Source organism: Sabethes cyaneus, chromosome 2, assembly GCF_943734655.1.
Source record: "Sabethes cyaneus chromosome 2, idSabCyanKW18_F2, whole genome shotgun sequence".
In the NCBI taxonomy this organism is placed as follows: Eukaryota; Metazoa; Arthropoda; class Insecta; order Diptera; family Culicidae; genus Sabethes; species Sabethes cyaneus.
In genome coordinates, this window is record NC_071354.1 from 48906085 (window position 1) to 48930987 (window position 24903).

General features: G+C 44.5%; 3 protein-coding genes across 3 annotated transcripts; 2 read left to right on the forward strand and 1 right to left on the reverse strand.

The window, feature by feature from the left end:
• Positions 1 to 237: 237 nt before the first annotated feature.
• On the reverse strand, positions 238 to 1902 carry LOC128735384 (probable cytochrome P450 9f2). The gene is made up of 2 exons (XM_053829870.1): positions 1691 to 1902; positions 238 to 1618 (listed from the first exon to the last, which is right to left on the reverse strand). Exons 1-2 carry the CDS (start codon positions 1900 to 1902, stop codon positions 238 to 240), a joined length of 1593 nt encoding a protein of 530 aa, XP_053685845.1.
• Positions 1903 to 6417: 4515 nt separating this feature from the next.
• Positions 6418 to 13233, forward strand: LOC128735386 (uncharacterized). The gene has a single exon (XM_053829871.1). It carries the CDS (start codon positions 6418 to 6420, stop codon positions 13231 to 13233), a length of 6816 nt encoding a protein of 2271 aa, XP_053685846.1.
• Positions 13234 to 15238: 2005 nt separating this feature from the next.
• On the forward strand, positions 15239 to 16300 carry LOC128735387 (ell-associated factor Eaf-like). Its single transcript, XM_053829872.1, has one exon. The coding sequence runs from the start codon at positions 15239 to 15241 to the stop codon at positions 16298 to 16300; it is 1062 nt and encodes a 353-aa protein (XP_053685847.1).
• Positions 16301 to 24903: the final 8603 nt, after the last annotated feature.

The following is a 24903-nucleotide window of genomic DNA, read 5'->3' on the forward strand; positions in this document are numbered from 1 at the left end:
CGGACCAGTTGAGTACTAAGAGCTAATCCACATTTATTCAGTATGATTTAAGGAATATCGCCAGGACCATGATTCTAGACTTGTTGGTCGTGGAGGATTTCATATAGGATATATCGGAAGTTGTTGTTGGAAAAAATCGCATGCTGCAGTTTTTTTTTGAAATTTGTGTATTTGAACAGAACGTATATAGCAAAATTAAAAACATAATGTCTATGCCTATTCATAAAACTCTAATCGTCAATTTCTCAGCTTCAATCTCAGGTGTTGTCTAACGTTCGGGAACAGCCCATTGGCGAGCTTCATCGGAATCCGCGTTTGCTCCGTCGGTTCGATCCTGAAATTAAGCAGCAGCTGGTACATGATAGCCTTTATCTCCATCAGGGCCAACCGGGAACCGATGCAGTTTCTAGGACCAACTCCAAATGGTAGGTACGCAGCCATGTTGATGTTGCCCCGGTTAGTTTCGTTAAACCGTTCCGGGTCGAATTTGTCAGGATTGGGGAAGTATTTCGGATCGAAATGGATGCCATGTATTGGAAACCAGACGGCGGTCCCTTGGTCAATAGTGAATTTCAATCCATCTCCTGTGTCCAGCGTGTAATCCTTGACGCAATAACGATCAACCATTGGATTTGGCCACTTTCTAAGAGTTTCTGACATGACCATATCAAAGTACCTCATCGATTGTAAAATATCGTACGTTAGCGGTTGGCCCTCTAACTGGTTGTTGATTTCGGTGATTTCCTCAAAGAGTTTCTCTTGAACATCAGGATTCACTGCTAGTTCGTACGCCATGAACGTCAATCCCGAAGATATTCCTTCGAATCCTGCGAAGAAGAACAGCAGACACTGCGCTGTAATTTCCGGATCCGTAAGAGGTTTACTATGAGTCGTCCCAAAGTCTGATTCCTGAACGGTTGCGAAGCCTTCGTTTTCAGTTGTTTTTTCTTGCTGATGTTTCAAAATGCCTTTCTTTGCCATCATCAGCAGATGAACCATATCCGGCCGAACGATACCGTGGGCTTCTCTGTTTTGCATAGCATCTTTGATAATCTTCGAGAAAAAGTGTATTTGCTTTCTTTCGACGACGTCGATTCCGAATTTCTCCATCAGTTTTGGGAAAAATGCAAAACCCATAACTCTTATTATAATAGAAGTCCTGAAAAAGCTTACCATAGAAGTACCCATCGTATAGAAGTCATTTTTTGTGTCCTCTATTGAGTTCACCTGTAACCCGAAGGCACAACTCGCTATAATGTCGGTTGAAATTCGAGAAAATAAATCCTTTATTTCACCATCTATAAATCCCGTATCAGCAGCTTTCGAACGTAGGACTGAAATCATTCCACTGTTGTACTGCGTGATTAATTCGAACATCGCACGCATTTTACTGCCCGTGAACGCCGGACTCAGTGTAGCTCGCATGTCGCGCCACTTTTGACCTCTCAACGAGAATAAAACTTTATTAAATAACATGTTCGGATTGTCGTTATTGTTTACGCCAAACATTGGTCGCCGATCAATGAAAAATTCAAAATCTTTCACCGAAATTTGCTTAATGAGTTCTGGATCACGAATCACAAAGATACGATAGTTGGTGTCAAACATGCCAAATACTCTGCAAATATAATAAAAACACACAGCTTAAATACCCAATCTGGGTTTGACGGTAATAATCATTTCAACGTACTTTACACCAGCAAATTTATCGTAAATCTGTTTAACGAAGTCGTTTGCAGATATTCTCTTCAACATAAGAGCACTAGTGCTTCCGAAAACTGGCACCGCTGCCAGCGACGGTATTGGCTTATCGTGAAAATAACCGTGATCTTTAGTGAGCCATCGATAAATGCGCCAAAACAGAGCTAGCACTATCGCAAGATAAAGAACGTTCACATCCATGGTCGCTCCGCTCCCCGTGACTGATGCGCAGATACTGCTGGATTCGTTTCTGGACGGGTGTTTCTATGCTAACGATAAAAATTTGGCTGCTTTTATTCTATTTTCGGCGCGTGTGTTGGGTTGGATTGTTGGTGGTATTTGCTACTCACTTCTTTGTTTTGATACAACTACCAAAAAACCTGCTTCGCATTATGTTTTTATGTCTAGAATGAGTTATACCATATGACGTCGAATCGAAAATAATTTGTCCGCCGAATCGGGTGTACAATAATGTCCACCACCTTGACTTTGAGGTCACGCAACGGCTGCTGGTTCGTTTAGTTAATGTTTTAGTTGAAGCCCCCTCATCCCCGGAATACAAAGCGGTGTGGCACAAACGTGGGTAGCATATATACAATTACCGACCCGGTCAATTATAACTAATTTAGGGATATCATGACCATGACAATGATATGGAGTGGAATTTGTCATCTAGAATTCGTCAGTCACTCGTCTAGAATATATATCTTGTACAGTACTCGTTGATTATTTCCATGCTCATAGTTCCATCTCCATTAATGGCAAGAAAACTTGGCAAGTTGTACCGCAAACGAACCAAATTCCTACCAAAAGTGAGCTAGCTTTCCATCCGACCATTGTATGCCAAATGATTTTATGTCATACAGATTAACCCCTCTCCGCTCAGCCTGCGCTTACGCCCAGTGCATTGTACACTGCAAATCTCAAGCCCACTTGATTATATTACTGATAACTGATCACAGGATGAATCAGACTTGTTACCAAAACGATAAAAATGACCATCAGGAGCTATCTTGCCACTCAATCTGAACGAAACCAGGTGTTGTCTCCGTTGCGTCAGAAGGAAGAAAGCGAAAAAATCGAAAAGTGTGCTTACTTATTTACTAATGATATCGTGAAGCAAAGGATCATATGTTTACAGCTCTGCAATTTAATCAGTTCTTCGGTTGCTGTATTATCGATGCGCTTTGACGGTGAATCGTCTGGCAAATATGCAGGCGCCTTATTGATAAAAGAGATTTTGCGTTATGCATTCTTCCAGCAATGACTAAAGCTGAACTTTATATATCAGTATGTCATAATATGTCTGCAATTCATCTTATATTTGAGAAAAATAAAAAATAAAAAAGTATATCTTTTTTTGTAATTTAAGTTTTAAACAGCAGCATAGCATAGCAGCAGCATAGTTTGACCGCTCGTGAGTTGCCCGCGATTGATCTAGATCAGCTGAGATTGCACAAAGGACCTTCAGAACGATGCTTGGGAGTAGCAGATCATTCTCAGTGTGCATTTTCTGGTGATCTAATTCTTTGTGATGATCAATAGCAAAGCTGGCCACGCCCATGCAGGTCAATTTGGGAGGGAAAGGAATGTTAGTCCGACACTTGCTGCTACTAGAGACCGAGGAATCCTCTGCATCATCCACAAGTATCACAGGAAGGAGTTGTTGTTTTTTTTTTTTTGTATGCCAGAAGGGCATTGGGTTAAAAGGCCACTGCGACAGTTGTTGTTGTTAGTAGAAAGGAATTGATCTGGATCCACCGAGGCAGGTGGTGCGATCACTATCATTTGAGCTCGCGTACGATTTGAGGACGTTTTTGGTTACGTGGCCATTGCGAAACAGGTTGTGGAGATCCGACATACCGATATAGGAAAAAACTATGAGAAATCATCAGTTTACCGCACCGAAAGTTATGTGCTATCAACATATTCGATTCGTTCGAAATCGCGTGCGGTCAGTTATTAAATACCGATATATATTTGTTGCTATGCACGAAAGCTGTTCCGAGCCAAACGGGTTTATTTTGGCAATTTAATCGAAAACATTGACTGCGCGAGATACCTTTTGGCATCCTTCGATCATCGAACTTGCCTAAAAACTCTGACTACTTTATTAAGGAACTGTATAAAAGCTATCAAGCTTTTGATATTCGATAATCATATGATCAAAATAACGCGCGATGTTCCTAGGTAACCGATTTTACGCTTAAAATACACGTTTATAAGATTTCAATAAAAGTTCCGGTTGGTGAACGCACCATTGCTAAGTGTGCTCAAATGAATTCAAAATGGCGTCCTAAAACAACCGCTGTCGGAAAAATGTAGCGAGCGAGACACGAAAGCAAACGATGCTAAATTACCATCCGAAAAGATTCTCAGTATGTAAGTACCGGTTGTTTGAGACTAACCTGGATATTCGGAAATTTTCGTGTAAAGCCAGTAATTAAGAAAATTAAAATAAAAAATACAACTGTTTTATAAATGAAATATAATGGTAATGGTACTACATAATGAACCAAAGTTTGAAAATTTATATCGAGAAATATTATACACATGCGAGATTTACGGTGGCTTGAAAACCTCGTGACAAATTTAAATTTATTATAGCTGAAATTAAAAATCAGGCACAATGAAGTGTACCAATCTAGTCCCTAAGTTGACAAGCATTTTCTCCTATCAACACTAATATACAGAGATATAGCGCCCTGCAAGCGTTTTTTTGTAATTTAAGTTTTAAACATTAAAAAAATATTACGGGAAATCTGTTCGTAAATATTGCTTCAAAGTAACAAAATTGTTATACTCAGGGCTGTCATTCGCTCACACTATGCGCCCAATGTTCCAATATTATGCCTGGTCGCACAGAGCGATTCGGCAACACACCTCTACAGCTAATATGCACACAGCGTACGAGCGAAAGCGGAGTGGGAGCGAACGACAGCACTCGGTGAAAATCGCCCAGTGAGTGACAAACAGCACTTGGTGCTACCCTTTGCCACACTCCGTGCGGAATTGCGCAAAAAAATTGTTTTGTATTTACAAATTTTCTGCCCTTTTAAAAGTGAAAATACACGCTGCACTGAACAACTAATATGGTCTATGTTAAGTTAGTACGGATCAGACACCGCAACAGTAAAAATGTTTTTTTCAATCACACCACTTCAACTGACCCAGCGCAGGGTGTACAATCCAGCCGCGCAGAGTGCGGCTCTTGGTGAGGTAAAGCACGCAGCAAATTTATCACTCTGCGTTTGCGACTGCCTTTTGTTGGTGCGCGTAAAACACGAAAGAGCGTGTTTAGCAAAAGAGACACTGAAGGGAATTTGTGGGCGAACACACACCGCATGGCGAGTGTTGTGTTGTTTAAGAATGTGTGTCTTTTGGTCTGCGCTGCGGTTTATGCCACCTCTGGTTATACTACATTGGAGCATATAAATGTTTAAGTTTTTAAAGTTACAAATCTAATGTCATTTTGTCTGACTTGTGTCTGCCTCTGTACACGGCCAAGACGTAAACCCTTTTTCTGCAAAGTGAGCGAGTATCTGATGCGAAAAATGATAAAACTGAATGAACTGGAAAGTGTTAGATATAGGCCAAAAATATTGGGTTGTTCAATGTCAGGTGAGACTCCAACCCACGATCTTTCGGTTGCCGGCTAAATGTTTTATTGCTCTAAACTACTGCCGCACCTTTATATTAGACTAGCTGACCCGACAAACTTCGTATTGCCACAAATTAACCTGTGTTGTACATAAATCATGAATCTCGGATGATCTTTGTCATCCGAGGAGTTTTGAGGAGTTCAACCTTACATGATTCATTGTAGCAGTTACGTTACGTGTAGTCAGTAACTATGAAAGCATCCCAGGTAACCAATAAGCATCTCCAATGCTATTCAAATATAGGCCAATAAGCATTTAAGTCGCCTTAAATGCTACTTAAATGCTATTTTGGCAAAATATAAGCTACTTTACTGATAACCTTCTTATAGTGCTGACAATGCTAATTTACAGCTAATTACCGACACGAAGAATTTGAATACAATTTTGGATGCCGCCAATTTACAACACCTATGCAGTCAAAAAGCTAATATACAACAACGTGCATTATAAAATGCCAGATACGCTGATTTGCTGCTTATGTTAATGCTTATTAGTTATCAGGAATGGGTAGTTTAATTTGTATATGTATTTGCAATTTTTCCGCACAGTAAAGTAGAAAACAACTCCCCTGTCCCCTCATTGCATAGCCAGAAAGCGGATAGTAATATTCGCCATGATTGTACTGTTCGCCGCAACAGCCCCTTGTAGCGTTTGCAACAAACGGTAACCGCCGCGACACGCTGATCCCGACAGTTGATACAAACATCTCAACCGTCATGACATGATGACGGGCGAAATTGAGTGACAGAAGTAAGACATATATAGTGAGTTTTGGATCTTTGATATAAGATTGTTACATTTTTCAGATTTCTCAATTATAATTGTTAAATGCAAATAAATACGGACTAGAAATCTACACTCTGTTGTGACTAGATAAGTGAATAATAGTACGGGAGACTAAATTGTGAGTAGGAGAGGAAAGAGTACATTTTTATTCTAAATAAATTGATTTTCTAGCTTTGAGCTAATTACCACCCAAACCTGGGTCTGTGATATTGCTGAAGGAACTCCCTCAAAATCTGGTGCAACAGATTCTCAAAGAATTTATCCTAAGATGAATCAATCACACGTGCGGCAAACTCGGTCCCGAACAAAGGCCATGCAAAATACTAACCTCACTTTGGACGATGCTGATAAGGTATCGAGTTGTTCTTCCGAGAGCTCGTTTATTCCATCGATGATTGATATCGACGGCGGAGAAGGACAGGAATGCATCCGATGCAATCGACCAAACAACGCAGAACGATACATGGTGCAGTGCTCGAACTGCAACGGCTGGTGCCACTTTACATGCGCCAATGTAAACACAGAATCGGCACGGTCATCTAGTTTCGTGTGTGGATGTGTAACAAACGTTGCCGGACGAGTACCGAGCGTAATTAGTGGCATTTCGGAGACCTCCAGTGTTCGAAAAGCTAGAGTGGAACGAGATCTTCAGCGTTTGCAGGAAGAACAAAAACTTTTGGAGGACCTAGAGAAGGAAAGGATTGAAAAGGAAAGAGCTTTGGTCGAGCGCGAACTACGTGAAAAGCTGGAGCGCGGGAAACAGTTCATAGCGAGGAAGCATGAATTGTTGAGTCAACAAGACGTTGATGAGGTGAAAAGTGTACGGAGCATGCGCAGTAGCCAACGAAGTACGCAACGAACTGCAGATTGGGTGAAGCGAACCGGGATCGCAGAGATTTCCGGTGAGGATGTCGTTGGGAAGACATCTACGCCCCCGACTCTAAACGACGATCAACTAGAGAATGCAAATTCGAGTAATGCGCAGGAAGTACACCCCTCTTCTACCCCGTTAGGTACTCCTGCAGCTCTTGTTCCTCAAGCCGTTCATGATGCTACGGAATTAGAGGACAAATCGATTCCGGGTACCGTTCAAAGTCTCACATTTCATAATCCCGAAGATTCAACAGCTGGCACTGTAGGAAATGGTGATGGCGGGAAACTACCCAATTTGTCCCACGTCAATCTTCAGCCGTTCCCAAGCATGGATATGCTGAAAATGGAAGTAGTTTCTGCGACGAATAGTGGAATGCTTCCGAAATTGAATCGGCCTTGCTACAAACGGTGGAGTGTGGAAACCGGGGAGCTACGCAAGCAAAATGCTCTACAACGACAAGCAGAAACTGATGCTCGAATGATCCAGGAATTGAACGCGAAACATCAACTGGAGGTGGACGAGGGGCGTAGGCGAGAGGTGGATCTAATAAATAAAATTAGGTCGCTGGAATCGCAAAATGCAACTGAGCGGAATCGAATTCGTGAATCGGAGGAAGGTTTGCGAGATCAGCTCGAACAGCGCACTCAGCAACAAGCGGCTTTGCGGTCAGATATCAATCTTCTAAAAAAGCAACACGGCGAACAAATCGAGCTGCTTAAGAAACAGTATGGCGAGGAAATCGACAAACTTAACAGTCGTCACGGCCCTCAGCAAGCGGCACTCCGGGATACGATAAAACACCTGGAGAAAGAAATCGAACTGCAGCGTATGTCGGCGGTAGATTTACGCAAGCAGTTTGACCAGCGTAACCAGTACTGCGCAGAGCTTCAACACCAGGTGGTAGACCTGGAAAATGAAATTCGCCTTTTACGGGAAGCAGAAAAGACATCGCAAGTTGCGCGGGATGCGGCCAACGAACGAGAGGTTGAAGCGATGCGGCCCCGCAGGCGCACGGAAAAGGACGGTTTGGAGCCTCGCGAGTCGGCCCAAGAAGAAGTACAAGGCAATAATAGGGCCGGTAACGACAGGCAATCGGTGTTGGGTCCAAATCCGGGGTTGGTTCCCCACAACACTCTCGGGAACTTGGGGCCGTCTCCTCAACAGCTAGCGGCTAGACAGGTGGTCACCAAAGAGCTACCAGTTTTCTCCGGAGATCCAGTCGACTGGCCACTTTTTACAAGTAGTTACCAGAATTCCACGGAGCTATGTGGTTACTCCGATGCAGAAAATCTTCTTCGGTTGCAACGTAGCCTTCGAGGTGCCGCCAAGGACGCAGTCAGCAGCTTCTTGCTTCACCCGTCAACGGTTCCTCAAATCGTGTCAACATTACAGCAACTCTACGGTCGTCCGGAGCAGATCGTCAACAACATGATTGCGAAAGTTCGATCAGTTCCACCACCGAAGGCGGACAGATTGGAAACGTTGGTAAGTTTCGGGCTTGTTGTACAGAATCTTTGCGGGCATCTAAAGGCTGTTGGGTTGGAAAAACACCTGTCGAATCCAATTCTGCTGCAAGAGCTGGTTGACAAGCTACCAGCAACGGTGAAGTTTAGCTGGGCGCTTTACCAAGATCAAGTTCCACTAGCAGATCTGCAAGTGTTCAGCGACTACATGGGTAAGGTATTATCGGCAGCGAGCGGTGTAACGCAACATGTGGGCGTCCCTCAAAAGTTTGTGAAAGAGGAACGGAGTAAGCCGAAGGAGAAATCGTTCGTGAACACGCATATTCCGACAGATCAGCAGATAGGCAAGCGCCGCGAGGAAGCCGAGAATGGTGTTCCCAGCGACAGAGTACAGAAGCCGAGAGACGGTGGTACACGTAACAAATCGTGTGTAGTCTGTAATCGTGACTGTCATGGACTGAAGAATTGTGTGGCTTTCAAAGCTTTGGACATCGATAGTAAGTGGAAAGCAGTAAAGACACATAGACTGTGCTCGCGATGCCTCATGCCACACGCACGTTGGCCCTGTAAAGGAGAAATTTGTGGGGTCAATGGGTGTCCGAAACGGCATCACCGGTCATTGCATTTTGAGCCCCCAGTAGAATCAAAATATACCGGTGCAGTAGTTAGCGTACATCGCCAGCCCTCGTCTTCAACGCTTTTCCGCATCCTCCCGGTAACCTTGTTTGGGCAAAACGGTCAGCTCAACACGTATGCCTTCCTAGACGACGGATCATCTGTGACGTTGGTAGAACGATCCATTGCAGACGCGCTTGGAGCCCGCGGCGATGTGGAAACATTGCACCTTCAGTGGACCGGAGGAATCAACAAGAAGATCACTGGGGCAGAAGTCGTCACAATGGACATAGCCGAAATGGGTGGGCGTAAACGGTTCAAGCTTACCGATGTATACACCGTCGGAAACCTTGGGCTCCCTCAACAAACTTTAAATTTCACAGAACTTGCAACACGGTTCGACCATCTCAAGAATCTTCCAGTGAAGGGCTTTGATTCGGCGGTACCGGGAATTCTCATTGGTCTCAGTAACGCGCATCTGTTAGCTACGCTTAAACTTCGACAAGGCAGATCTGACGAGCCGATAGCCACGAAGACCAGGATTGGGTGGGCGATATGTGGCAGTCTGCGAAAGCCTATCGTGCATCGACAACTACATATGAATACTGAGCCGTCTAACGCTGAGCTGCACGAATACGTCAAACACTTCTTCGACATCGAGAGTCTGGGGGTTGCGGCTGCAGCAACCGTCAAAGGAGTAGAGGAACAACGTGCTTATAAGATACTAGCAGAAACCACGCGGCGACAGGAGAACGGGAAGTTTGAAACAGGGCTACTCTGGAATCACGATTATGTCGAGTTCCCGGACAGCAGGCCTATGGCGGAGCGACGCTTCAAATGTCTTGAAAAACGATTGGCACGGAACCCAGCCCTGTATGACAGCGTTCGTCAGCAAATTGTGGACTTCAAATCCAAGGGATACATCCACGAAGCAACGAAGGAGGAGTTGGATGGCTACGATCTGCGGCGCACTTGGTACTTGCCGATTGGAGTGGTGGTCAACGAGAAGAAGCCCGGTAAAATCAGAGTAATCTGGGACGCAGCAGCGAAGGTGGATGGCGTGTCGCTTAATTCGATGCTGTTGAAAGGTCCAGATCTCTTAACACCGTTACTGTCCGCATTGTTCCAGTATCGGGAACGACAAGTTGCAGTCTCCGCAGACGTCAAGGAGATGTTCCTGCAAATCATGGTTAGAGCACAGGATCGCAGCGCACTACTGTTCCCGTACAGGGATTCCCCCGAATTACCGATGAGTATCATGGTCTCCGACGTAGCAATCTTCGGTGCGGCCTGCTCACCAACGCAGTCTCAATACATTAAGAACTTGAACGCTTCGGAACATGAGTTGGAGTTTCCACGAGGAGCAGCGGCAGTGATAAAGAAGCACTACGTGGATGACTATGTGGACAGTTTCGATACTGCGGAAGAAGCGATTGAGGTAGCCAAGGAAGTAATCGAGATTCACAGACGAGCAGGATTCCATATTCGCAACTGGATGTCCAGTAACCGATTCGTGTTGGACAGCTTGGGCGAGGCGAATCTGAAACAATCGAAGGCCATGCTACCGGACAAAGAAACCGCATTCGAACGAGTACTGGGAATGGCGTGGCAGCAAGACGAGGACATCTTTACGTTTTCGCTACAGTTTTCTGAGAGAGTACAAAATCTAATGGACGGTACTACGATTCCTACAAAGCGAGAGATGCTTCGACTCGTCATGAGTATTTTTGACCCTTTGGGATTGGTGGGATCGTTTGTCATCCACGGTAAAATCCTCATTCAAGAGGTCTGGCGCTCGAATACGGAATGGGATAGCAGGATTCCAATGAATATCGCGACGCGTTGGATGGAGTGGACAGCAGCACTCAAGCAGATGGAAGGCATACGTATTCCTCGTTGTTACTTTCCCAACTACCATCCGGATAGTTTCAAATCGCTTGAACTTCACGTGTTTGTAGACGCGAGTGAGCAAGCTTATGCAGCGGTTGCATATTTCCGCATCGTGGATAATGGACAGGTCAGGGTCGCTCTAGTCTCGTCAAAGACGAAGGTGGCACCGTTACGAGGATTATCGATACCACGAATGGAATTGATGGCAGCATTGCTGGGAGCTCGATTGCGGAAGACTATTGAGGAGAGTCATTCGTTGACGATACGCAAAACCTATTTCTGGAGTGATTCATCGACAGTTTGCTCCTGGATTAAATCAGACGTTCGAAGGTATCGGCAGTTTGTAGCCTTCAGAGTGAACGAAATTCTGAGCCTGTCAAGTATCGACGAATGGCAATGGATCTCGACCAAGGTCAACGTCGCGGACGAGGCAACCAAGTGGGGGAAGGGACCCGTTTGCAATGTGGATAGTCGCTGGTTTCGAGGACCGGACATCCTGTACGAAAACGAGAGAGCATCGACAACGATTGCGGAAGAAGCCATCGATGAAAGCGACAAGGAATTGCGTGAGGCGCACGTGCACAGTCATCTGGTCAGACACCCAGTGATCGATGTGGATAGGTTTTCGAAGTTCGAACGACTGCTGCGTTCTACAGCGTATGTTCATCGTTTCGCCGATAGAGTACGTTCGTTGGGTGGATCCACGGATACTGTCGGACTGACGAGCGAAGAAATACGGAAGGCCGAACGTACACTGTGGATGACTGCGCAAACTGAGGCGTTCCCAGACGAAGTGTTCATCTTGAAGAAGAATCGTGAAGAAGGACGAACTGGTGGGAAGCAATTAGGATCGTCAAGTAAACTGTTTAAGCTATCTCCATTCTTGGACGAGCATGGAGTATTACGTGAAGCAACTCGAGCCGCAGAGGCAGAGATACTGTCGTATGATCAGAAGTTTCCCATAATCTTACCCAGAAAACACCGAATCACGGAACTGCTGCTGGACTATTATCACCGAAAATACCGTCATGCAAACGACGAAACCGTCGTTAACGAGCTGCGTCAAAGGTTTTCCGTTTCACGGCTGCGAGTTGAAGTACGTATGTCCAGGAAACGCTGCATATGGTGCCGTGTTTATAAAGCGATGCCGGTAGCTCCAAAAATGGGCCCACTTCCGTCGGTCCGGTTGGAACCCTTCGTACGCCCCTTCTCGTATGTGGGTGTTGACCTCTTCGGTCCCTACTTGGTGAAAATTGGAAGAGGAGTGGCAAAGCGGTGGGTCTGCTTGTTTACGTGCCTGACAATACGGGCTATCCATCTAGAGGTAGTGGCTAGTCTATCTACGGATGCGTGCAAGAAGGCGATAAGGCGATTCATTGCACGACGTGGTTCCCCTCAAGTGATCTACTCCGACAACGGGACAAATTTTGTTGGAGCGAATCGGGAGTTGCAGGAAGAAATGAAGAGGATCAACGAGGAGTTGGGTAGTACTTTCACAAACGCCCACACCCAGTGGAGGTTCAACCCACCTGCCGCCCCTCACATGGGGGGTTGTTGGGAAAGAATGGTCCGGGCAGTGAAAGCAGCCTTAGCGTTTGTTCCGGTAGTGCGAAAGCTCGACGACGAGTCGTTCGCTACAGCACTTGTAGAAGCCGAAAGTATGGTGAACTCTCGACCGCTCACCTTCGTTCCTCTAGATACAGCCAATCGTGCATCTCTGACTCCCAACGACTTCCTACTTCTGAGTTCAAACGGAGTACGAGAACCGGAGAAGTTCCCTACGGATTCTGGAATGGCCCTGCGGAGTAGCTGGAACCTAGTAAAACACACTTTGGATAACATTTGGCGTCGTTGGGTGAGGGAGTATCTACCAACGATAACTCGGCGGACGAAATGGTTCCAGGACGTAGCACCAATAAAAGTAGGAGATCTAGTTCTCGTGGTTGACGAAAACGTGCGGAATAGGTGGTTGCGAGGACGGGTAGTCCGAGCATTTCCGGGAAAGGATGGAGTGATTCGCCGGGCAGAAGTGCGGACTTCTGGTGGGTTACTAAAGAGACCTGCTACAAAGTTGGCATTGCTGGACGTCGTAAGCTCTGGTGCCGCCAAATCGGAAGTTGTGGCGACACGGGGGGGAGGATGTTCGCCGCAACAGCCCCTTGTAGCGTTTGCAACAAACGGTAACCGACGCGACACGCTGATCCCGACAGTTGATACAAACATCTCAACCGTCATGACATGATGACGGGCGAAATTGAGTGACAGAAGTAAGACATATATAGTGAGTTTTGGATCTTTGATATAAGATTGTTACATTTTTCGGATTTCTCAATTATAATTGTTACATGCAAATAAATACGGACTAGAAATCTACACTCTGTTGTGACTAGATAAGTGAATAATAGTACGGGAGACTAAATTGTGAGTAGGAGAGGAAAGAGTACATTTTTATTCTAAATAAATTGATTTTCTAGCTTTGAGCTAATTACCACCCAAACCTGGGTCTGTGATATTGCTGAAGGAACTCCCTCAAAATCTGGTGCAACAGTACAACATTTCGCCGAATATCATTTTGCGAAAAACCTTAAGCGGAATGTACCGTTTCACGGAATTTTTTTTTGTGGAAAGTACCATTTCGCGATCCTCTCCTTACTCGCTGTCGCTCATTCCAGGAAACCCAGGTAGACCTAGGAAAATAAATAAACCTAGACAGTAGTGATTTCTGCGGGGAGTTCCGACGGCGGATCGCCGGCAACACTTGCGGCCGTCTCGCTCTGAATGATCTAGTGTTACCATAGATAGTTTTTGTGGTCTTGTTATTGATTAATGTTTTATGGAAGAGTCTCGAATTTCTCGAGTTCGATTAGTTTTTGAGTTTCGCAAAAATTTCTGTTTTATTTGTATGAAAGTCCATATCCCCCTACCACAGGGGTAGGGTAGAGGTCTCTAACTATCATAAAATAAAATCAAGACTCAAAACTCTCCTACATGCTAAATTTGGTTCCATTTGCTTGTTTAGTTCTCGAGTTATGAGGAAATTTGTTTTTCTGTTGTATAGAAGCCCCCCCTCCTAAAAAGGTAAGAAGTCCTAATTCATCATGGAAAAAATGGTTGCCTCCAAAAACACCCACATGCCAAATATGGTTCCATATGCTTGATTAGTTCTCGAATTATGAGGAAATTTGTATTTCATTTGTGTAGAAGCCCCCCTCTTAAAGTGGGGAGGGGTCCTAATTCACCATAGAAAATATTTTTGCCTCCAAAAACCTCCTCATGAAAAATTTGGTTCTATTTGCTTGATTAGTTCTCGAGTTATGAGGAAATTTGTATTTCGTTTGTATAGGAGCCCCCCTCCTAAAGTGGGGAGGGGTCCCAATTCATCATAGAAAAATTTTTTGTCTCCAACAACACAGACATGCCAAATTTGGTTCCATTTGCTTGATTAGTTGTCGAGTTATGAGGAAATTTGTGTTTCATTTGTATGGGAGCCCCCCCCCCCTCCCTCTTAGTGTGGGGAGGGGTCTCTAACCATCACTAAAACCTTTCCTGGCCCCAAAAACCTCTAAATACAAATTGCAGTAATAAAGATATAACTGTTTTACAATCCTAGCACCCTTTTGAAAATGATAAGGGTAACGAAAGAATCCACGAATATTCACCAGTCACGTGACCAATTTATCATTTAGGTCGCGGTTGCACCAAATTTGGATTGTATTTTGCCTTAAAATCAAATGCAAGGGCATCCATGGGCAACGTATTTCTTAAAGGATTCGCCTTCAGAAAATTTTATGAGTCACATCGCATCGGAGAGGTCTTGTGTTGTGTTGAAGTAGACGGCCAAGTTGAGGTGCTTTGGTTAGACAAAGATACTCTGGAGCGCGAAAGTCAAGCTGAAACGGACTTTCCTGCAGTCGATAATAATTTGCAGTAGACAAGATCACAAGAATTCAGATTCACCTTGCATACGAATTTTAATACGCTGCGGAAAATCCATGGAAAAACTCAAATTTCCGCAACGACTGAAAATCCGTAAGCATTGTGTCGGGGTTTTTAGACTGGAGCTTCCTTTCACGTAAGCTTTTTCAATAAATACTGCATAAATCAAGTTGAAAACTCTCATTGATCTCGCACCAAAACATTTACCCTTACGAAATTCGCCGTACTGCCGCCCACACAAGACTCCACCGGAACCGGCCTGGAGTGCCAGCAATTCTCAACAGTCATTGCCGAGTCTTCCAATTATCGGCATGGGTGAAAATGATTTTATCTCTGTGCCTTCGTTACCAGAACCAACGACACAGGCGACTATAACTACAAGCCTCGCGAATAACAATAACAATGCGGCTTCAATCGTAGAGGTTAATCTTCCTAAGCCACTAGCTGTTACAATGAGTTTGTCTGAATCTAGCGATTCGAGTAGCAGTAGTTCTGAATCGGACACCGACAGCAGTTCTGAATCCGACAGTAGCTCTGAATCGGACAGTTCGCGAAGAAGTTCCAAAGCTAAGGTAGCCACCGGTCATCGTGAAAACAGTCCCTTCAATCTCGTACCAAAACTTTCACCACTACAAAATTCGACATCTTTCCGCCCAAACAAGAGTTCACAAGCACCGGCCTGGAGTGGCAAAAGTACCCAACAGTCATTGCCGAGTGTTCCAACTATCGATATAAATGATGGAAACGTTTGTGTGCCTCCTGTGTTACATCCAACCGAACAACCGCACAAAGTCGTCCAGCCTCCTACTCCACTAGTTCCGACCAAGATGGATAGTCCTACTTCGAGACGAAGCTCCAAAACCAAAGTCACCACCGGTCATCGCAAGAACGGTCTCATCGATCTCGTACCAAAACATTTACCGCTACGAAATTCGCCGTACTGCCGCCCAAACAAGACTCCACAGGAACCGGCCTGGAGTGCCAGCAATTCTCAACAGTCATTGCCGAGTCTTCCAATTATCGGCATGGGTGAAAATGATTTTATCTCTGTGCCTTCGTTACCAGAACCAACGACACAGGCGACTATAACTACAAGCCTCGCGAATAACAATAACAATGCGGCTTCAATCGTAGAGGTTAATCTTCCTAAGCCACTAGCTGTTACAATGAGTTTGTCTGAATCTAGTGATTCGAGTAGCAGTAGTTCTGAATCGGACACCGACAGCAGTTCTGAATCGGACAGCTCTTCGGAGGACGAACATGATTCTCCGATGAAAGGACAAAGCTGGGCAGAAGTGGTCAACCATGCTAATATGGTTGTTAAAAACCAATTGACCATGGATCTGTACCTGTCAGAGTCCGACTCGGATTAGGACTAAGCCGTCACAAAGTTACGAAGAAATGAGTGCGTTTCTAATTGATAGGTACATATAGTGGTATAACTAGGTATAATAGATATTATGTTTTGACAAATGATAAAAATTACAATTTGTAATTGTAAGCACTAAAATAAGTATCTTTTTATTTGAATGTCGAATAAATAAGTTAACTGAACCAGTCGTTTTTCATTCCTCACATAAAAATAGTTTACAGTGAACACCGAAATATCTCCTTTGCAATGTTCCCTTCTGGTTCACCAATATCTACAAAACACAGGTCCCGGGGGAAAGTTCGATTCGAATCTGGGTATAATTATAGCTCCCATTATAGCTTGGTCCGATTCGCGATTCTCCTGTTTAGGTAAAGAGGAGCATTACAAACTTAGTACCTTAGTAATCGTGCAACGTTGCTTCAATGTGCGAGACAGGGCCCGCTTGGACACTTACTTACTTATGTGTCCATGTCCGCCGGTCCGGCAGAACAAAGGGATGAAATCAGAGATCTCCACTGCTGACGGTTACCCGCCATGGCTTTTACCTGTCGCCAGGACAGGTTCTCGTCTACAGCCCGGATGTCGTTGGCTAAGCTCCGTCGCCATGAGCCTCTGGGTCTGCCTCTTCTACGCTGTCCTTGTGGATTCCAGTCGAGTGCTGCTCTGCAAACCTCGTTCGCTCCTTTCCTCAAGGTGTGTCCGATCCACTTCCACCTACGCTCACGAATTTCTGTGGCTATCGGCCGTTGATGACACCGACGATGGAGTTCCTTATTGGATATCCATTTATCAGGCCACCAGGCACGAATATTATATCGCAGGCACCGGTTAATGAATACCTGCAGTTTTTGCGTTGTCTCCGCTGAGACGCACCACGTTTCGCAGGCATACAGCAGTACGGATTTAACGTTTGAATTAAAGATTCGGGTTTTCGTACGTAGAGTGATCTGGTTTGAGCGCCAAATGTTTCGCAGACCTGCAAAGGCACCCCTGGCCTTCCTGATCCGTGTGGCTATATCAGTCTTGGTACCACCATCGGGCGTTGTTTGGCTACCAAGATATTGAAAGACGGCTACCTGCTCAACTTGTTGTCCCGCTACTGTAAAGTTGGTTGAATTGTCAGTGTTCACTACCATAGACTTAGTTTTCGCTACATTGACTGTGAGACCTGCTGCCTGGGAGCTCTCGGAGAGGTCGTCTAACTTGCTCTGCATATCGTTTCGGCGTTGTGCGAGCAAGACAATGTCGTCGGCTAGGTCGAGGTCATTTAGCTGCTCCATCGTTAGAGGATTCCAAGGCAATCCTCGATTTGGTCTACTGTCAATTGCTCCAACTAATATCTCATCCATAACGATGAGAAACAGAAGCGGTGATAAAATGCAGCCCTGTCTCACGCCAGCAGTAACCCTTATGGGGTCGGACAAGACGCCGTCGTGCAAAACCTTGCACGAGAACGCCTCGTACTGAGCCTCGATGAGATGGACTAGCTTATCTGGAACTCCTCTACGCCTAAGTGCGCCCCAGATGTTTTCGTGATTGAGTCGGTCGAACGCCTTTTCGAAGTCAACGAACACCAGCAGAAGAGAGTCCTGGAATTCGTTGATCTGCTCCAATATAATGCGGAGCGTTGTGATATGGTCTACACATGATCGGCCAGCACGGAATCCAGCTTGCTGCCGCCGGAGAGTAGCGTCGATCTTCTCCTGAATCCGGTTGAGGATTACCTTACAGAGTACTTTGAGAGTAATACAGAGCAACGTGATGCCACGCCAGTTACCGCATTCCGTTAGGTCTCCTTTCTTAGGGACTTTGACCAATATGCCCTGCATCCAGTCCACCGGAAAAGTTGCGGTTTCCCAAATATTGCTGAAAAGCTGATGCATCATCTGTGCTGACAAAGATGGGTCAGCTTTGAGCATTTCGGCTGAAATACGATCTATCCCTGGCGCTCTATTGGATTTCATACTCTTGATGGCAGCTACAATTTCATCCAGCGATGGCGCCTCCGAGTTCACGCGATTTATTCGACGAACTGTAGGCGTCGTACGCTGCTGGTTTTGTTGGTCTCTGACATTTGAAACTCGGAAGAGTTGTTCAAAATGTTCAGTCCATCGCTTAAGCTGTTCTGTACGGTCAGTCAATAGCTGACCAGCTCTGTCCTTTAGCGGCATCTTTGTATTCATCCTGGCACCACTAAGGCGGCGAGAAATATCGTACAACAAACGGATATCACCATTGGCGGCGGCGGTTTCTCCTTGTTCGGCTAGGGAGTTAGTCCAGGCTCTCTTGTCCCGCCTACAAGCACGTTTAACAGCCCTCTCCAGTTCGGCGTATCGTTGACGGGCAGCTGTCTTAGCCGATCTGGTCCGCGCTCGCTCAATGCCGGCTTTCGCCTCTCTCCGCTCGTCGATCTTCCTCCAAGTTTCATCCGAAATCCACTCCCTCCGCCCACTGCGCGCTTTGCCGAGGGTTTCATCACTGGTCGTGATGAAGGTGTTCTTGATGCCGGTCCATTGCTCTTCGACGGTTCCACCAGATGGCAACTCCGAGGCTCGAGATTCAAGTTGTTCAACAAAGGCCCTTTTCACCTCAGGATTCTCCAATCGGCGGACGTCGTAGCGGCACCCAACTTTCTCCTCCCGTCGTTGGACACGTGCGACGCGCAGACGTATCTCAGCGATAACAAGATGATGGTCGGATGCAATGTCAGCGCTGCGTTTGTTGCGTACATCAAGAAGGCTCCTTCTCCATTTCCGGCTGATGCAGATGTGGTCGATTTGGTTTTCTGTTCGGCCGTCGCGGGAAACCCACGTGACTTTATGTACTGGTCTATGGGGGAAGAGCGATCCACCAATGACCATGTCGTTATTACCACAGAATTCTGTAAACAGCTCCCCGTTTTCGCTCATCTCTCCTAGGCCATGGCGTCCCATGACGCGTTCAAGGTCCGCGTTGTTTGAGCCAATCTTCGCGTTGAAGTCGCCCATGTGAATTTGGATGTCCCCCTTCGGGATTTTCTCAACCACGCTGTTCAGCTGGCTGTAAAAGCTCTCTTTCTCCTGCAGGTCGGCAGCATCTGTTGGCGCATAGCACTGGATTGCCGTAAGGTTCCTAACCCGTGTTCTAAATCTGGCAACGATTATTCGCTCATTTATTGGTTCCCACTTCATCAGGGCCGCATGTGCCCCTGGGCTCAGTAGGAATCCAACTCCTCTTTCTCGAGTAGCATTTTCACCTCGTATGCCAGAGTAGAGCAAGACTTGCCCGGATGATGTCCTGTGTTCGCCAGTACCCGGCCAGCGGACCTCGCTCAGCCCCAGGATTTCAAGCTTCAGGCGGCTAGCTTCCCTTGCAAGTTGAGCCAGCTTGCCCTGCTGGGCAAGGGTCAGTATATTCCATGTTCCGATTCGTGTCCGTGTTTTCATGCTAAAGGTCGTTGCCAATAATCCGGAGAGATTTCTTCTTTCATTTTCATTAACTTTTTGTGTGTTCTGGTACAGTAGGCTGTTAACCTAAGGTCCTTATCCCGCTGATGGGGCTGCCATCTTAATGTGGGCGGGAGCCACTGTGCTCCCTTTCCTGTTAGCATACGACAACCGAAGTTGCGTACCCCAGCCGGCACCTCGTGGAGGTAGGAATAGGAGTTAATGAACAGAGGTTATGGAATGCACATGTTCACCCTTTGCCAGCCGCCCGCTTGGACAGTACCGTGGTAATTGACGGGGATGTGTTTGAGGTAGTTGACGAGTCCGTATACCTTGGCTCACTGGCAACAGAGGACAACAATACCAGCCGTTAGATTAAAAGGTGTATTATCAGCGGAAGTCGGGCCTACTACTACAAAACGCTAATTAGACCGGTTATCCTCTACGGCCGCGAAACGGGGACACTTCTAGAAGAGGACCTACGAGCACTCAGAGTTTTCGAACGGCGGGTGCTAAAAACCATCTTTGGCGGAGTGCAAGAGGACGGTGTATGGAGGCAAAGAATGAACTACGAGCTCGTGCGTCTCTACGGCGAACCCTGTATTCAGAAAGTGGTTAAAGCTGGACAGATACGATTGGCAGGACATGTTGCTAGAAAGCCGGACAACTATCCTGCAAAACAGGGTTTCGCATCGAATCCGGTAGGAACAAGACAAAGAGGGACACAGCGAGCGAGGTGGCAAGACCAGGTAGAGCGAGATCTGGCGAGCACTGGGTGCCCGCGGAACTGGAGACCAGCTGCCATGGACCAAAATAGATGGAGAAATTATACTGCGCTGGCCTTGTCGTAAGACGGGTTGACCAATTAAGTAAGTAAGTATATTTGTTATATCAACCATTGCTTAGAAAAATGTCTAATCGATTAATGCAAATATCTCTAACATCCATTGAAAAATGGCAGGGTTATAATCGTACAAAACGTAAGCACTATTTGTTACGTGTCCAATTCTCGTACTTCTAAAGAGCACCCCAATATAAAAAACAATGACGTAGTTCTACGTTAAAAAAACCCCCAGCTAGCATTTTTGTATGTATAACAAAGTTGAAAATCAGCATTACGTACATATAAACATGCTAATAAATCGTATTTGATGCGGAAAAACTGGCATATTCGTACTATTTTGGAGGCGATTTACGTGATGAGGAATAAATATACGCGTTTCAGCTATATAAGTAACTAGCTGACCCGACAAACTTCGTATTGCCACAAATTAACCTGTGTTGTACATAAATCATGAATCTCGGATGATCTTTGTCACTTCTCGAGTTTTGCAAGCCCCCCAGTGGGCGGCGCTTCCGACGGCGGGTCACCGGCAACACTCGCGACCGGCTCGTCCTGAATGATCTAGTGTTACTATAGATAGTTTTTGTGGTCTTGTTATTGATTAATGTTTTATGGAAGAGTCTCGAATTTCTCGAGTTGGATTAGTTTTTGAGTTTCGCAAAAAATTCTGTTTTATTTGTATGAGAGTCCATATCCCCCTACCACAGGGGTGAGAGGTCTCTAACTATCATAAAATAAATTCAAGACTCAAAAATCTCCTACATGCCAAATTTGGTTCCATTTGCTTGATTAGTACTCAAATTATAAGGAAATTTGTATTTCATTTGTATGGGAGCCCACCCTCTTAAAAGGGAAAGGGGTCGTAATACACCACAGAAAAAAAATTCTGCCATCTAAAACTCTCACATGCCAAATTTGGTTCCATTTGCTTGATTAGTTCTCGAGTTATGAGGAAATTTGTATTTCGTTTGTATAGGACCCCCCTCCTAAAGTGGGGAGGGGTCCCAATTCATCATTGAAAAAAAAATTGTCTCCAAAAACACACACATGCCAAATTTGGTTCAATTCGCTTGATTAGTTCTCGAGTTATGAGGAAATTTGTATTTCATTTGTACAGGAGCCCCTCCTCTTAAAGTGGGGAGGGGTCCTAATTCACCATAGAAAATTTTCCTGCTCTCGAAAACCTTCACATGCCAAATTTGGTTGTATTTGCTTGATTAGTTCTCGAGTTATGAGGAAATTTGTATGGAAGTCCCCCCTCTTAAAGGGGAGAGGAGTTATAATTCCTCTTATAAAGAGGGGAGGGGTCTCAATTCACCATAGAATAAATTCTTGTCACCAAAAAAAAACACCCACATGCCAAATGTTGTTCTATTTGCTTGATTAGTTCTCGAGTTAGGAGGAAATTTGTATTTCATTTGTACAGGAGCCCCCCCTCTTAGAGTGGGGAGGGGTCCTAATTCACCATAGAAAATTTTCTTGCCCTCGAAAACCTTCACATGCCAAAGTTGGTTCCATTTGCTTGATTAGTTCTCGAGTTATGAGGAAATTTGTATGGAAGCCCCCCCTCTTAAAGGGGAGAGGAGTTACAATTCCCCTTATAAAGAGGGAGGGGTCTCAATTTACCATAGAATAAATTCTTGTCACCGAAAACACCCACATGCCAAATTTGGTTCTATTTGCTTGATTTGTTCTCGAGTTATGAGGAAATTTGTATTTCATTTGTATAGAAGCCCCCCCTCCTAAAGTGGGGAGAGGTTCTTATTCATCATCGAAAACTTTCTTGCCTCCAAAAACACCTACATGCCAAATTTGGTTCCATTTGCTGGATTAGCTCGCGAGTTATAAGGAAATTTGTATTTCGTTTGTATAGGAGCCCCCCCCCTCTTAAAGTGGGGAGGGGTCCCAATTCATCATAGAAAAAAATTTTGTCTTCAAAAACACACATGCCAAATTTGGTTCCATTTGCTTGATTAGTTCTCGAGTTATGAGGAAATTGGTATTTCATTTGTACAGGAGCCCCCCCTCTTAAAGTGAGGAGGGGTCCTAATTCAACATAGAAAATTTTCTTGCCCTCGAAAACCTTCACATGCCAAATTTGGTTCCATTTGCTTGATTAGTTCTCGAGTTATGAGGAAATTTGTATGGAAACCCCCCCTCTTAAAGGGGAGAGGAGTTATAATTCCCTTTATAAAGAGGGGAGGGGTCTCAAATTACCCTATAATAAATTCTTGTCACCGAAAACACCCACATGCCAAATTTGGTTCTATTTGCTTGATTAGTTCTCGAGTTATGCAGAAATTTGTGTTTCATTTGTATGGGAGCCCCCCCTCTTAGTGGGGGGAGGGGTCTCTAACCATCACTAAAACCTTTCCTGGCCCCAAAAACCTCTACATGCAAATTTTCAAGCCGATTGGTTCAGTAGTTTTTGATTCTATAAAGAACACAGGACAGACAGACAGACAGACAGACAGACAGACAGACAGAAATCCTTCTTTATAGGTATAGATTACATACGATAATATCTGATTAAGCCTGAGATTCTGTGCTGAATATCGTATGTGTGTCAGTTACTGTCATTATTTACGACAGAAAATCAACTTGGGCGCACTTTATTAAGCATTAGTTACGATTCCGAGTTTATTAAGAGATATTTACGATAATTTTTGTACTTTGATATACGAGTTGGTGCTGGCTAGGCCAATCCGCCAGTGATGGTGGAGTTTGAACGTCGCACGCCTAATAAGAGACTTATTGAATCTCCCTTTTATCCAGTCCGATTTGGTTCAAAGGATCATCACTACCCAGCTAGCACCAACTCGTATATCAATGTACGAAAATTATTGTAAATGCCTATAATGATAATTACTGACATACATACGATTTTCAGCACAAAATCGTTTAATAGTACGGACCAACCCGCGCTTAATCGGATATTATCGTATACAAATACTTATATAGTCGTATCGGTCAAAATTATTCGTAATCACGTATGTCGCCTCCAATATAGTACGAATATGCCAATTTTGTCGTTGTCACGTCGATTGGCTCAGTAGTTTTCGATTCTATAAGGAACATACGGACAGACAGACAGACAGACAGAAATCCTTTTTTATAGGTATAGATAGCCAAATATTTAATTTTATTTGCATTCTCCCAAATATATTAGTTTACACATACGCCTCGGCGACGATATTGTCATTTTTTTGTTTGATTGCTTTTGCTCTTACAGCAATCAGCTATCTTCTCGGCGATAGGAAAAAAGAGCAATCATACAAAAAAATATTGTCGCTGAGTGTGGGCTGTCGGGTGCGTGCTTGGAATGATAGAATGAAGAACAGAGTTTGAATTTATAACGCATTATAACTGTGCATAACAATATGTAAAATATGCGCCATCATAAACCTTTTTTTAGGAACCACCACAAGATGTAAACCGGAAAGCAGCCACATCCACAACTTACACGAGGCATTACAACTAAACTGAGTGACCCCTGTTTATTTTTGACGTAGGACTACGTCTTTGTTTACTATACTGGGACTGGGTAGCACTTTGTGAAAACAAATATAGAAGTGTAACGTTTGAATGAAAGTTTTCAAACGCTAATAACTACTAAACTACTGAACGAAACTGAACAATTTATATGTCATTGGATAGTTAAAATGATCAGCAATTTTATGGAGGGGGTAAGAAAGCAACTTTATGGAGGACGTAAGAGGGGGGGCTCCTATATAAATGAAACACAAATTTCCTCAAAACTCGAGAACTAATCATACAAATGGAACCAAATTTGGCATGTGGGAGTTTTTGGAGACCTAAATTTATTTTATGATGGTTTGAGACCCTTCACCCCTGTGGTAAAACTCTCATACAAATAAAACAGAAATTTTTGCGTATGTGCCATATTTTCTGCTATGTATCAAGCGGTAAGCTGTGAAAGTGAACTAGTAAAACCTTCTTGGAGCAAAAGACAGTGAATCGACGCCGCTAACTTACGTGCCAGTTGCTATTTATGTCAAAAGAGAAGGACATACGACGATTGGCTTTAATGTTATTTGTAACCAATGGCCCTTTTAAAGACCACACGCCAGTTAAAGTAAGATAATTGAAACGTGTCAAGCTACGCATAATCATATTTAATACAATAATATGTGGGCTGGTCATTCATTACTATTTCAACTTTTATGATGCACACAAATGATTTTTAAAACAAAAATCTATGTCTCAATGGTTGCAAGTGTTGTACTTATAATCCCCCGTCCACGTATTTTCAAAGCCACCATTGCATTCAATGAAGAATTCAATCACAATATTTCGCTCTTTTCTTTTAAACAT

Bases quoted from the DNA above. Each gene is read 5' to 3' on its own strand.
- LOC128735384 (XM_053829870.1), bottom strand. From the start codon at position 1,902: ATGGATGTGAACGTTCTTTATCTTGCGATAGTGCTAGCTCTGTTTTGG. The intron at 1,619-1,690 runs GTACGTTGAAAT...TTATATTTGCAG, and splicing joins GATAAATTTGCTGGTGTAAA to AGTATTTGGCATGTTTGACA.
- LOC128735386 (XM_053829871.1), top strand. From the start codon at position 6,418: ATGAATCAATCACACGTGCGGCAAACTCGGTCCCGAACAAAGGCCATG.
- LOC128735387 (XM_053829872.1), top strand. From the start codon at position 15,239: ATGGGTGAAAATGATTTTATCTCTGTGCCTTCGTTACCAGAACCAACG.